The sequence below is a fragment of the Ramularia collo-cygni genome, assembly GCF_900074925.1.
Source record: "Ramularia collo-cygni strain URUG2 genome assembly, contig: RCC_scaffold15, whole genome shotgun sequence".
Lineage (NCBI taxonomy): Eukaryota > Fungi > Ascomycota > Dothideomycetes > Mycosphaerellales > Mycosphaerellaceae > Ramularia > Ramularia collo-cygni.
Window position 1 is genome coordinate 649,587 of NW_019716269.1, and position 14,519 is coordinate 664,105.

General features: G+C 48.8%; 4 protein-coding genes; all 4 read right to left on the reverse strand.

Moving 5' to 3' along the window:
* Positions 1–819: 819 nt before the first annotated feature.
* On the reverse strand, positions 820–1,926 carry RCC_08845 (uncharacterized protein; the record flags this gene model as incomplete). Its single annotated transcript, XM_023774091.1, has 1 exon — positions 820–1,926. One exon carries the CDS (start codon positions 1,924–1,926, stop codon positions 820–822), a length of 1,107 nt encoding a protein of 368 aa, XP_023629859.1.
* Positions 1,927–7,516: 5,590 nt separating this feature from the next.
* On the reverse strand, positions 7,517–7,717 carry RCC_08846 (uncharacterized protein; the record flags this gene model as incomplete). The annotated part of the gene is made up of 1 exon (XM_023774092.1): positions 7,517–7,717. The coding sequence occupies one exon, from the start codon at positions 7,715–7,717 to the stop codon at positions 7,517–7,519; it is 201 nt and encodes a 66-aa protein (XP_023629860.1).
* A 786-nt stretch (positions 7,718–8,503) lies between these two features.
* On the reverse strand, positions 8,504–10,185 carry RCC_08847 (related to nicotinamide mononucleotide permease; the record flags this gene model as incomplete). XM_023774093.1 has 3 exons in its annotated part: positions 8,504–9,816; positions 9,870–10,009; positions 10,076–10,185. The coding sequence occupies 3 exons, from the start codon at positions 10,183–10,185 to the stop codon at positions 8,504–8,506; spliced, it is 1,563 nt and encodes a 520-aa protein (XP_023629861.1).
* Positions 10,186–12,273: 2,088 nt separating this feature from the next.
* RCC_08848 (related to alpha-amylase A precursor) lies at positions 12,274–14,415 on the reverse strand (the record flags this gene model as incomplete). Its single annotated transcript, XM_023774094.1, has 1 exon — positions 12,274–14,415. The coding sequence occupies one exon, from the start codon at positions 14,413–14,415 to the stop codon at positions 12,274–12,276; it is 2,142 nt and encodes a 713-aa protein (XP_023629862.1).
* Between the last annotated feature and the right edge of the window lie 104 nt (positions 14,416–14,519).

Genomic DNA, 14,519 nt, shown 5'->3' on the forward strand with positions numbered 1-14,519 from the left:
GACCTTCATTCCACTTGTTATGAGATGGATCTCTGGTGTAAGACGAGCGACCACGCTACGACGGACGATGCCAGTCAGTCGAATCTCGCGAAAGACGGAAGCCAAATGGAATGTCTTCGTATAGTGTTTCTATGCCAGCGAGGCAGAGTTTCCGGCAAAGTAGCATTTCCCCCATCTACTCGAAGCAGATACTTCGAATTTAGTCTCATGGACCGTTCGCCAGAGAGTTTACGTTAATACCACTCATTACAAGGCATGTCTCTATCATATTGAAGATGAATATACTACCACAGAATATGCTAGATGTGCGAGTCGCCATTCCGCTAGTGAGAGAGAGAAAGAGAGAGATATAGGTAGAGAACAGAGATGGATATATAAACCGAATGCATAAAACTTCTTCCTATGGTATCTCCACCACAGCAACCCCCCCGCCCTCAACGAAACAGCTCCACCAAAGCAGCACTAGTCGCATCAACAGGAACAGCCAACTTCCCATCCTTAACATCAACCTTTAACGAATCATTCAAAACCTTGAACCCCAATCCCCCACTCCCATAAGTCCACCTCAACCCCTTATAAGTAAGCGTACGATTCGCCTGCGCTCCCTCCCCAGCAGTCAAATAATGAATCTTCACACTCCTAACATCCCTCGGCAAACCCGCAAGATGGAATTTCCCAGTCGGTCTCCTACCTTCCCCAAACCAAAGATTCATATTCACAAACACAATCTTATTCAATTTCCCCCCTACATACCCCGCATAAGCCGACAAAACATCCTGTCCCGGAATCGGAATATTCAAAACTCTAGGCGGCGTCTTACTAATGAAATCCCCAATAAAAGGCTGCGAGTAATAATTCGCTCGCACGAGAGGAGGTCCCCCAGTGTGAAGCTACAGGTTCCCAGAGATTAAACCCCGGAGCGACGATTTGTTGCATGTGGATTCTATCCACTCCAATAGACATGCAGTAGAGGAAATAATCGACATGCCAGAGCGCTGTGGCGAGGTTATTGAAATTTCCCGTCGTGTCCATGGAAGCACCCACTTCATCCATCAGGAATTTTAAATCTGGATGATGGGATTTCAACCAGGCGATGTTGGGACGTAGGAGGGACATTTGTGTTACTGTGCGAGTGTGGTTTGATATGTGGGATTGGAGTTGTCCTGGGAGAATTTGGCCCGTGGAGTGTTGGTAGTAGTGATATGCTACTGCTTTGATGCGGTTTTGGGCGTTCATTCCTTTGGCAAAGGCTTCGGAGACTGGGAGGGAGACGGGAGGGTCCCAGCCTTTTTCAATTCCTTGGAAGATTTTCCGATCTAGAGAAGGGAAGGCTTTGACGAGAGCGGTTTCGAATTTGATGAAGCGGTCGACGTACATTTTGATGCTGAATTTGGGGTAGAAGTCGGGTTCGTTGCCGATTTCTAAAGCTTCGAGACGAGGTCCGATGATTTCTAGACCTTTGCGGGCATATTCGATTGTGTTTTTGATGTTGTCTTGACGGAGAGGAACCATGAAGACGAATTTGGCGCCGGGGAAGTTCTTGAAGGCATTGAACCATGATGGACCTAATCGTTGATATGGAGGATCAAGAGCCGGACCGCCTTCTGTCGCAGGTCGACTAGCTGGGATCTTCAATGCTGCATCGTAAGATCCGAGATCTCCAGAGGTTCCTCCCACGCGGRGGATTGGTGTTCCACCTGTTCGATCGAGGATTCCTTGGATGAGGTTCGCCACGAATTGGTTGGGATTGTTATTCGCATCGAAGGAATGGTTGTAGAAGGAGGATACTTCAAAGGCGAAAGCTGGAAAGGATGGATCGACCTCTTTGCCTGCTCCGGCGGGGACGGTCTTGGGGATGGTGATGCTTTTGTCGGCGTAGGTGCTACCAAATGATATCGCTGCGAAGAGGAGTGAGAATACCCTCATGATGATCGGTCAGTTGCAGATGTTATGTGATGTGTTCTTGCTGTTGATGTCTACGTCTGCAGTAGCTATGGAACGGGTTCGATTGGCATGTGATGGCCATTCATTGAGACCTGAATGTGGAGAGTCACATGCCAAGACCAGTTTGGACAAAGAAATTAAGACATGCTTGCAGCTGAAAGAGAATCCAATCATTTCCGAGTGATGAGGCTACAAAGACAAGTTGAAACGACATATCGCATCCCAGGGAGACCAGACCTCCAGATCAAGACCGTCGAGTTTCGAGGGGGCTCTTGGTGACCGGTGTGAGGCATGTGCCCGTAGCGGCAAGATATATCCTCACCGTGCTAGCCATGAGATTGAGAGCTGATAGTCGCAAGTCATGCAGTTGCCATTGTCCAGTAACCCCAAGTCTTTCCTCCAAATTCCATTCCCACCCCAAATGCCAACAATCTAACCCTCCATCTCTCATCCTCTCCTTCTGCATTCCTCCCATCATTACCGACCACAACGAGTAACAGTCTTCGTAACAGCATCATCAACCGGCGTCGGTGTCGGACAAGGAGCAAAGCAAGGTAAACCCGGCGTCGTGAAATACAATGCACACGTCCCGCAGTTCGTATAGGAAGTCGTCGTGTGTCCAGGGATTGGCGGACAGCATTCGCTTGGGGATTTGGTGATGGAAGTTGTACACGTTGGAGTTGGGGCGGGGTAGGATGGTCGGATTGCTGCCATGACAGATGTAGAGAGGAGGAGGAGGTTGAAGATGATGGCCATGTTGATTGAATTTGTTGGGATTCGGACTGCTGGTTGGTGGTTTCAATCCGATTCGATGGCTTGCGGTGGTAGATGATAAGGCTGAGAAGTGCGAATCTCAACTCATCTATATGATGGAAATATAAGAGGCTTGCAGGCACATACCAGCTGACGTGAGAAGATCCTGCATTGGAATGTAAATCGGAACAGATGACTACATTTTGAACTCGCATGGAAAAAAAGAATCGGGTGTGTCACTATGTGCCATGTCACGGATCGTCGGCGTGGCTTCCGGTGTGAGTTATTCATGCTGTGCATGAAACTGCCGCTGTTCCAGCCAATCAATCAAGCCACATAAATGCAGGACCCTTGACTTCCCTAAACAGAGGTTGGGAAGCATACCTAAGAAGGAACAAGAGGGAGTGAGGTCACAGTCTTGGCGACAGCCCTGTGTAAAGCTTCCATGGAACTATACGATCTCCAGCACGATGGTTCTTGGCAAAATGTAACTTGACATGATGATATGTCCATTAGTGAGCTTGTTGGTTTGGTTACCGGTTAGTGAAGGGCTCTAACCATACCAACCAACTGCTTCTGAAGTGAATACCAACTTAACCAATAGTTACCAGCTTCCTAAATAGGCAATTAGTGTACAAAAAGCGACTCCTCTTGCTCTGAGAGCTCTATAACCTCCTTCTGTGCAATAGCAGCTTTCTTAGCAATATCCCACTGCTTAATTACCTTATCGTCGTCCTTATTAAAAGCATCCTGCTATAGTAAACTATACTAGCTCTTTAAACAACTGCATGCTTTAATTATCTGCTCTTAAAGGCGGTTCCGGCGGTAGGTAATTATGTCACGGCCGTCTGAAAACGAGCGTTCTAGCTCATCTAACATAAGTGGTATTGCTAGCGTGTTAAAGGCAAACTTGGCTAGTTCTGGCTCTAAGAGTCGTCTCTTAAACCACTAATTTAGAACGTTTAGTGGAGCCTCTTTAGTATCGTGTACGTAGTCGATAGATAGGTAGCTATCGAGTGTATTAAGCCGTGTAGTTGCTGTTGTTTTACGACGCTTAAAACTGAACAAATGGTCACGGAGGTCCTTACTATCTACCGGCGTTACGGTAATAGCAGTTAGTAACACTAGAGCCGGCCGGTAGTCGTTTATCTATATGTCCTTAACCAACCTCCGCACCTGTTCGATATAGCCCTACTATTCCTCATTTCCTATACCCTAGAGGTCCTTAAACTAGCCGTGTTTAAGAGTTGGATTAAGGGCAACGGCTATATACAGGATTAGTGTATTATCCGCTAGCTTCTAGTACTTCTTAGCTTTTTGCTATGCATGCTTATAGTAGCCTAATAGGTAGCTAAAGCTGTTATTATGTAGCGCTTCTTCTCGGAACTCTACGGAGTACTTGCTAGTGTAATCGAGCGTAAATTAGAGGGTAGGGTACTAGTCGTGTAGGTACTTCTCGTTGCCTTAAGTGCTTATTATCGTAAGCTCGAACACGTGTAGAGCGTCGTAAAGCCGGTTAATCTGTTCCTAATCGTTTAGTGTTAGTGCATTATTACGGATGGTTCTATCTGTCCTATAGAGCCTATAGAACTCGGTAATTCGCTCTCTAACGTCCTATGCCCTTCCGAGCATGTAGTAGAAGGAGTTCTACCGCGTAGAGTTGTCTTAGATAAGCTATAAGGGTAGTAGTAATTAGTAAGGTTAGTGAAAGTTAGTAAGAAAGCAAGGACGAATTGCTCCGGATTTACCGGAGTTAGTAGCGGAGTTACCTCCGGAACGGTATAGACCCACTTTCTTAGACTTACCTTTAGATTATTAAACATCACCGCCTCTATACTACTGTAATGCACCTTCTTAAACGCCTCTAACCGGTTTGTCGACCCTCTAATCCATTTAATAATGTTGTGTAGGCGTCTAACGGCTCCACGGTTACGCTAGAACTCCTTAACTTTCTCAAAAGCGCCCTTTTCGATATTGCGCTCTAAATCCTTTATCGCTTTGCTACTACCCCTACCGAGCAACATCGCCTTCGTAATAAGGTTTATAATGTGGCTAAGACACCTTAGCCTACGCGCCTTGCGGTGCTTAGCGCTTATCTTTAGATAGAGCGTACTAAGGACGAAATTAATAGCCGGATCGTTGTTACTAGCGTTGTCCGCGATAAAGTATCTAATCCGCCCTCTAATGTTCCACTCTCTAACTACTTAAAGCAGCTTCGTACCGATATTATCGCTAGTATGTTCGCCGCGGATCCTTCTAAAGGCTAGTCGCTCTGTCCTACGCTTCCCTTTCGCATCGATAAAGTGTGCATTAATGCTAAGGATTAAGTAGCTATTCGGACTCGTCTAGCTATCAAACGACACATAGATGTCGCTTAGCGCATCTAGCATCTCTACCTGCAACACGACCTTTCGCGCCTTATACTTATCTAATACCTACTATCGAATTATCGAAGTAGCGCGTAGTAAGAGGCCACCGAGGCTACTGTTTATAAAAGAGACGAGGGCGCGAAAGTACGTGTTTTCGAGCATACGGAAAGAGATGTAGTAATACATAACCTAGCGAACAAGTAGGCTCTTAAACCTCTCGAGGCTCTTAACGGTAACTAGCGACAGCATTATAGTAGCAACACTAGCCTTACGCTCCGGTTTTAACACCTTCTTACCCTCCTTATCGATACTATGCTCCCTTAAGAGGTGGTAGAGCGGCCCTTAATTGCCATTAAGAATTGGTAGAGTTTGCTTCCGGCCCTTACGCTCGTAGTAATAGTAGTACTAGGCACTCACGCCGTCCGCCTCTTTTACCAACTGCTTACCGTATTGCTATATCGCGCTCTTTCGCTTTCTTAGGTCCTTTACGCTAGTAACAGTAAGGTAGCGTATATACCGCGCTCCTTAGATAGTAATACGTATAGGTAGGGAAGTATAGTTGTATAGTGCAWTGTCCGGATTAAGAGTAACTACATTAGTTACGCCTTAACTTATAACTAGCCAGCCACCGAACGGCATTGAATTGATAATAATAATGCTATATACAGCTAATCACTTACTCTAGCCCTTGCCGGAACATTAAGGTTACGGACCTCCGAGGGTAATGGAGCTAATCGGAACAGTTCCCTGTTAGTTACCGGTAACTAACCTACTCCATACCAACTACAACTAACAGGCCAAAAGATGCTAACCATACCAATTAGTAACTAACCGGTTAGCTACCAATAACCAACTTAACCGAACCAACAAGCACACTGATGTCCATGTTGTGTGCATGGACCCTGTGTCTTTCCTCAAAACGTTGATCGAGGTTGGACTGCCAAGCAGATCCTGAAAGCTCAAAAGAAACCATGCCGGAAACCACCCCGGCAATCCGCGACATGATGTATGTTTAATGTAGTAGAGTATTTCCAGATGGTGATGACTTACAGTCCATCTACATTGCTGGTGATCCGACGAGTATCAGAGGAAGGAGTTAGTGATCACTTTCATTCAATCAGTCGTCCGTCCATCTAATGGAGGTGAGTAGAGCACGTCGTCACTGTGGAGTGAAGGATTGAGTGTATCTGGAGTGTAGTACGTTGCTTGGCTTCGTCGTGGAGTGTCTGAAAGTAGATATTAATGGCGTCATAAAGAGTAATCGCAGGCCAGAAACTATAGTGAGAAGGCCTGTGTACTTAAACATCAAGAAATACAATACCAAAGCCAACCACAAGCATCACAACACCCATCACAACTCCAATCCCCTCCTCAAGCCCTCCCAACTCCAACAAACCCCCTCCCAAACTCCTGAATCCAACAAAACGCTCCCCCAGCAGAAAAAAAATGCAAATTCAACCCATGTCCCGCCCCCACTCCCCAAAAACCCCTCCCGAACCTCGCCCATCCGGATCCAACATCTCCAAAAACCCGCTCGGAGAGATTAACAGGAAACGTACAAATTCCCAAAAACAAAAAGGTAAAATCCTCCGCCCCATTCATTCACCACAGCCACAGGCTGCTTGAAGGCTTCCGCGACACCTCCGATGGCTTGTTGGGAGAAGAGCTGGCCGAAAGTTACACGGGGCTTTTGCTGGATTCTGCGGCGTGGAGGATTCTCTAGAGGGTCGAAAATTTGGAGCGCGGATGAAGCTGATTCGGGTGGAGATTGAGGACGAGAAGACTAGGTAGGTGTTTGGGAGGGTGGGGAAGCGGAGGGGTTGGTTTTAGTTTGCGAGGGCGAGTGTTTAGGCTTGTTAGGAAGACGGGGAGGGCGGTGGAGTTTGTTGAGAAGCCGGTTAGGATTGCGGCGTCTGTTTTTTTTTCTCTGAAAGTTAGTGAGGATAGGAGGGTTTGGGGGGGGTTTGGGGGAGTGGTACGTAGTTCTGAGGGGTATTCAGATGTCAAGGCTTGGGTGAGAATTGAGCCGTAGGAATGGCTTGCTCCGATGATGGTTTGGAAGGAGTTGTTGCTTAGAGCGCCGGACTTGAGCTTTTCGACGAGGCTGTGGAGGACTTCTCATTCAAGAGGGGTTTAAGCGACGTTGATGCCGTCGGGTTTGGAGGAGACTCCGGTGGCGAGACGGTCGTAAAGAATGTTGCATATCATTGTTAGTTTCAAACGGCATACTAGACTGTCTTGAACGAGTCTCACCCAATAAGAATGATCAAATCCAACACCATGTGTTAAAGTTTGCACGTCTGCAGGTTTGGTCTCATTCCCCTGCGTGCAAAGCGTAGCACCAATTTTGATAGGTTTCATTCACAGCTTGCATGCCACCCATATTCTTCTTCATAAACGTCGATCCCTGAGTGATGGATGTATTCCAGGAAATTCTCTGTAACCTGCGTCTAATTCGCAGGGATTCCGAAGTTGAATTTCAAGTTCATGGCGCTGGCTTCGACGGGGATGACTCCAGAAACGCAGACAGCCTCACCACCGTGGGAAGGCAGGCCGATTGGATTGGAGCCGAATCCTGCGGTATCGGGGCCTGCGAGACCTGCTGGAAGAGATCCGCCTGGTATTGAGGGAACGGGGGAAGTGAGAATCATGTTTTGAGCTGTTGCGCCAGCCACGAGGGCGAGGAGTGGGAAACTCACCGTGGAGGAGGCTAGACGGGAAGGGAATGAAGACGGGGAGGTTGAGGGAAAGCGTCTTACCTTTAATCCTTGCATGCCGTAGCTTCCGGAGATGATATCAGCGTTGACTCGAAAGACAGTAAGGAACTTTTTCAATGTGTGAGAGAGTTGAAAAGATGACGACAGTGAAACAGATCCCCAGGAATAATAGGAACCACGTTTCGGTAGAAAGTGCACTCGGTCGTGAGATTGAGTTCAACGTCTGCCGCCCAGCCGCTGGTGGCGATCTGTTCCGTGGAAATCCGCTTTGACGCTTGCATGCCATCCCATCTCTTGTATGCGGAATGACGGTGTCTGAAGAGGAGTCAAGTCCGGGTGCATGTGCGTGTGACTCCCGATCCAAGGTTCAGATGCCGGAGCTCGGTGATGGTATGTCATCGACATGCTTTTAGCGCTGTCGACCACGATATGAAAAAGCTGTGAGGGGAGGAAGAAAAGTGGTGGGCTTGTAGCGGAAGAAGATATTAGTGAACATACCTCTCTCTCTTTCTCTCTTTCGTCGTTTTGTAATCATGCTATGATGAAAGACCAGCAGAATAGGAATTGCATTCCGCGTTCCATTATCATCATCAGTACACATGCGCATGTCAACAGCAGCAGCAGCGAGCATTTCCCTCTTCTTCTCTCCCAAACCCTTCTCTTCCTCCCACATCTCCCAAAACCCAACCAGCAGCAACCAGCAATAAACACATCAACACCTCAAGGCTTCCACCTAAAATCCGGATGCCTCCAATCCAAATCCTCGACCTCCATCTCACTCATACCCACCAAATCCTCATGTTTGACTTTACTCCTCCCCTCATCCCTCTTCTGATTATCCTTTCTCATCCACACCCACAATCCAGCACTCAGCAGCAAAATACAAGTCGCAGTAGCGAGATTCAATCCATTACCCGTAGGATAATTCGGCGCATCATCGGCCAAGAAACTCCAGGTACTGATAAGCCCTCCAATATTGCCAAACATGACATTCGTTCCAATCGCAGAGGAACGAGCAGTGTCGGAGACGACGTTGGCGGAAACTTGCGCGTTGGCTAGAGCGCCGAAATTGAATGCTCCGACGGTGATGAGAAAAGTTGCGCCGTAGCGAGTCAGGCCCTCGGTGGTGTCGGTGGCGAGGAACATGATGTAGCCGATCATCATGAGAGGAGCACTGCCAATGTACCAGATGACTCGGCGGTCCATCTTACTGGATCCGTACCCTGAGAGGAGAGTGGTGACGGCTCCGACGGCATATGGGGGTACGGTACGGAGTTGTTGTTGCACGCGGGAGACATTCGGGTAGATTCCTCGCACGATGGTGGGGAGGAAGAAGGCGAGACCTTGGACGGTGATGTTATCCAAGAGGAAGATGAGACTGACGGAGAGGGTGATGGGGTTGAGGATTCCAGCTTTGAGCTTCTTCTTGTCGAGCTTATCGAGCACTGCGGTTCCCGCTGTCCTTTCGGATTGAATTCGAGCAATTGAGAGAGCTTTCTCCTCTGCGGTGAGCCAGATGGCGGTTTCGGGACGGTCGGTGAGGGTGAAGAAGGAGATGAGGGAGACTCCGACGGTGATGATTCCTTCAATGGCGAAAATCATGCGCCAGTCTGATACCGAGCCGAATTGGTTGAGGGTGAGGATTGCCGAGGCGAAGAGTCCTCCGAAAGCTCCAGCGAGAGGTGCCATGACTACATACATCGCCAKACGGAATGCCAGTTCGGAGCGGCGGTACCAGCGGGACATGTAGTATGCGATTCCGGGGAGCATTCCAGCTTCGAAGATTCCCAGGAGGAAGCGAACGGCGCAGATTTGGGCCCTGTCGTTGACGAAAGCGCATGCTACAGTCAGGACACCAAAGGCGAGCGATGTGGCGGGGAGGAACCAGCCGGGACCGATGGCTTTGCAGGCAATGTTGGCGGGGATCTCAAAGAGAATGTAGGAGATGTAGAAGGTGGTGAGGACGATGTTGTAGTCGTAAGACTTGGGGTTCATTTTCAGGTCCTTTTCCAGCCCGGCGAGTCGTGCATTTCCTGGGAATGGTGTCAGAAGAGGTGTGAGTATTCGTGACATTGATGGGACAAACCAATATTCGCCCGATCGATGAAGCAGAATAGGTACAGTATCGCAACGGTCGGGACAATGTACCAGTCAATCTTCCTGCGAAGTCGAGTTTCTGCTTGCACGTCGACTGTGAATGGGGCAGGAAGGCCATTGTGGGAGGATCTGATCATTCAAAGTCAGGAATGGCTTGTCTCTTCAACACCTGCATTCACCAAACGACCGACTCACCCATTTCCCTCGCCCTTCGCCGCCACCACATCTTCATGTACCGCCGTCTCGCCCATCTTCTCGTCGAAATGCGAGGATTCCGGTGGTGAAGGAGTCACTCGATCTTTCATCCTGTTGATGGTTTCTCCCATCTTTCAAGCCAAAGCAATCAACAGCCAAATAAGCAGCAATCAACCAGCAGCGAGAGGTCTTCAGCTTGTATCCCCTCTCCGCCTCAAGGTTCCAGAGACTGCGGAGGATCTCCCGGCGAAATCACGGGTCTCAAAATGATTGTAGTTAGGAAATAGTCCGGGTCCTTTGTTGATCTGGTGTGATGTGATCCGCAAGATTTCATCAGGAAAATCCGGGGCAGCGAGAGACCCTTTCAACCTTTTCACAATCTTGCTCTTTTTCTGGAGACGGCGAAATAATAATATAAACGAGGCAAGGTGCGAGCGTTTGATCAACCGAAAGAAGGACCCGATGCAGCGGCAGCTCCGGACGGGTATCAATGCTCACACGTGGTGTGTGCGGGGCTGTGGCTTGGCAATATATATAAGACGTATATGATTGGTCGAGGGAAAGCTTGGAGGGCGTGGCAGGATGCAGGGTTCGGAGGGCGGTATGAGAAAATTGCCGAACACATGGTGAAGAAGGGTATAAAATTTAAAGGTATTGCTGGTCGATGTTATTTGAAGTGAGACATGTCGTGGGTCATGATAAGCTGACTTTGAAAGATCTGGGGTAGAGGGTCGGTGGATAATGTTGCTGCCCTAATCGTTTGAGGAGCGGAATGCAGTCACAACCCTAACCTAACCGACATTCGCCCAGCCGAACTACCAGGGTCTATGGAACACCCGGATGCGCTTGTTTCTGTCTGGAACGCAGGGATATCTCCATTGTACCTGTCACTTCTTGTCAATCATGCATCCTGTGTTACCACAGAATATCGACGAGAATCTCTTCTCTATTCCTAGATTTTGTCGGGGTTCCGCGTCTTCAATCTTATCATTGATTCCATTGTTCGGTGCTTACAGAATGATTGGATCCTGGGATCACTATGCACGGAAACATCTTCTGTGAAGAGCGACATGCTATCGAAACATCCTGACACGCTGTATGCATGCATGCATACATATCTACCGCCGGAACAACATCCGTACTCCATCAGCGGCAATACAACATCTATTCTCGGCGTCATCGATGAATGTAACCTGCACCGAAAATCTACGTTGAGCGAGATCTGCTGTAGGTCAAACGCCATTACGGATCTTTACTATGCACGTCTACATTCAACGACGCATGGCATCTGTTGTTGTCACGCACGAGAATCGATTCTCTGGCCTTCCATGCATAGAAGGTCCGTCTTGGATCTATTTCGAGAGGGAACGATAACGCTGCTTTGAAGGATGGTGTTCATTGATAGGTATGGTATTGATTGAATGGTAACGCCAGCCACATACATCGTAGTCAACGATTGGGTAGGATTCGGCTTGTGTCACTGCGGGACGAGAAGACTTGTGCTTTTCTTAGAGTTTGCGAGGAAGTGCTGTCCGTGAGCTAATCGTGACCGGCCTCTACCTTGATTCTATTGCATTTTCCCCTTTGCAAGTGGACATAGAGAGATGCAATTGGAATATCGTTGAGCTGAGATATCGACCGAGAGGAATGCATGAGCTGAGCTATACGCCGCAAACCCATTAAGCTCTCTGGCTCCATAACTGGATGCATCCTTCTCAACATTCCAATTCGGCCCTTTCTTCTCGTCGATTCTAGGCGATGCACGTGGGTTACTAATGATGTGTATCGATAGGATTCCATTCTTGGAGGTCGACAACTCGCATCGAGTAGCATGCTGTATCAATTCAAGGGTTCGGAGCCAGTATCCAGGTATCGAGCTAGGGTTAGGGTTGGGGTAGTGTCTGCTTGGCTTTCCCCAACCTTATGGGCGCTATATACTGTGCGATTTGGGGATGCATGTACGTAGCAGATGATCAAGCATTTGAGATCTGTTCAATTGTGACGTGGGATCGCTGGCGTCCAATGGGTTAGGTCAACGGATGGTCGACACACGTCTATGAGCCAGGCTTTCAACTCGTGACTTTCCGGTCAACATTCTTCTAAGCACACTTCACTCGCAGACAACATTCTGTGGGAATACAATCATACAGCTCACCCGTCACTATATACAACCTTCTCCTCATCCCTCTCACCAAAATCTACCCCTGCCAAGTCCCATTAACAACAACCCCCTTCGCACACCCCCCACTCGGAACCGTAAACTTCCTATTCGCTCCCCCCTCATACACAAACCCACCCGTCGTACCATTAACCCTCAAAAACTTATACTCCAAATACGTCCCCGCAGGCACCTCATCAACCGTAACATTCCAAATCGTATTCCCAGCTCTATACGCCTGACTTCCCAGCGCCACAGCATTCGAAACATTCCAAAATCCAATCAAAGAATCCGATCCCAAAAGTTCAATACTCTCCATCCAAGCCGTCGTGACGTTGACATTGAATGTCACGGAAAGACTTGTGGCGGGAGTGCAAGGGATGAGACGGGCGCCTTGGACGCCGTTGTAGATTGCTTTTCCCAGGGAGGATTTCAGGTAGCAGGCTGTTCCTGATAAGGCGGCATTTGTGCAGAGAGGGGTTGTGGCGCATTTTTGGATGCATTGGGTGAGGTTTTTGACGTAGAGCATTGAGAGGTCGCCGCCGGCGTGGTCGATTCCGCATTCGATGACGAAGGAGCGGCCGGAGTCGTGGTTGTAGGTTGTTCCGTTGGAGGCTGGGCAGGTTATTGCTGTTGGGGTTGGGGCTGCGGTGGAGGTTGTAGAGATCTTGGTTGCGGTTGTTGGTGTGATTGTGGTGGTTGTGCTTTTCGTGGGCGTTGATGCGGATGCACAGGGATCGCTGCCGGTTAGCTTATCGGTTCTGTAGAGGGCTCGTGGGGCACCGTTGACGACGCTGAGAGCTACTTTTCCTGCCGAAGTGGAGGTGAAGACGTTGCAAGTCAAGAGATCTGTCCAGGAGACACTTCCCGGGAGGCCATCGACTATGATGGATGCATAGCCTCCACTACCGTAGTTGTTGATGAGGGATAGAAGAGGAGAAGCAGTGGATCCTCTACTCAATACAACAACCTTTTCATCACTGTACACAACCTTCGACTTTGTACCCGCATAGCTCGCATCCTTGGAGATGGCCACCGCTCTCGCAGCATTCAACTTTGCAATGAACTCGTACATGGCCGTCTTGGAATACAAACTCGGCCACAAAGGTTCTCGATTGAAAGGATCCTGAGCACCAGAAAATCCTTGTTCCTGTCCATAATACACCACCGGAATTCCATCATGAAAAGTCGTAAACGCCACCGCATTACTCGTCAATCCCACATCTTTCGTATAAGATGCAAAACGAGGCTGATCATGATTCTCGAGGAAATTCCCCAACAACGTCGTATCTGGCGCCACGGTATTCAACCACCCGATGTTATTCGCCAACTCCGTCATCGTGGCCGTTTTGGCTGAAAATGCCCGGATGATCCAGTAGTAAGCGGGATAGTTCAACATACCGGGCATGACTTTCTGCCAAGCGCTGAATGTCGTGGGGTTACCATCCAGCACTTCACCGATAGCGTATACATTCGATGCAGAGATGAATCCAGGCCAGAATTCGGGGTTGATGGCCATGGCGCTGTCGAGACGGAGGCCGTCGATGGAGTAGTTTGATACCAGCTCGCCGACCCATTTGTTCATGCCGAGTTGGACGGCTGCATTCTCGGTGCGGAGGTCTGGGAGGGAGACAACTGTGTCTCCTGCCCAACATTGTTGAATACTTGTTCTGTTGTTGTAGTCTGTTGCGCAGTAGGGGTGATAGTAGGAGATGTCGTTGAAGGGGATGAGTTTGGTGTAGTCGACTTTGGCGGGAGCGCCGTTGAAGGCAAAGTGGTTGGGTGCTACGTCGACCATGAGGTACATTCCCCGAGTGTGTAGAGCGTTTGAAAGGGCTTTCAAATCAGATGCTGTTCCGAATGCGGTGTTGAGAGCGTAGAGGTCTGATGCCCAGTAGCCGTGGTAGGGAGAGCCATAAGCTGTTGGACCATCAATGTTCTTGACAATGGGAGAGATCCAGATGGCTGTGAAGCCCATTCCTTGGATKTAAGGGAGCTTGTTGATGATCCCACGATACGTTCCTCCGCAGTAATTGCCAAGGTTGCATGATTGTGTTGTTGTTCCCTGATCGTTTGCAAACCGATCTGTGACGATTTGGTAGATGGATTGTGAGCGCCATTCTGCGGATGATAGAGCCGTAGCCGTAGCCGCGAAAAGTGAAAGAGACTGCAAGACCCTCATCGTTGCAAGATGTCGACTTGTTCGATCGAGAAGCGCTGGAGTAGTAACGCAGTGCTTTTGATGTTTAGTCTCATGCCATCTCAAAGGATGGCATTCTGTGGTGT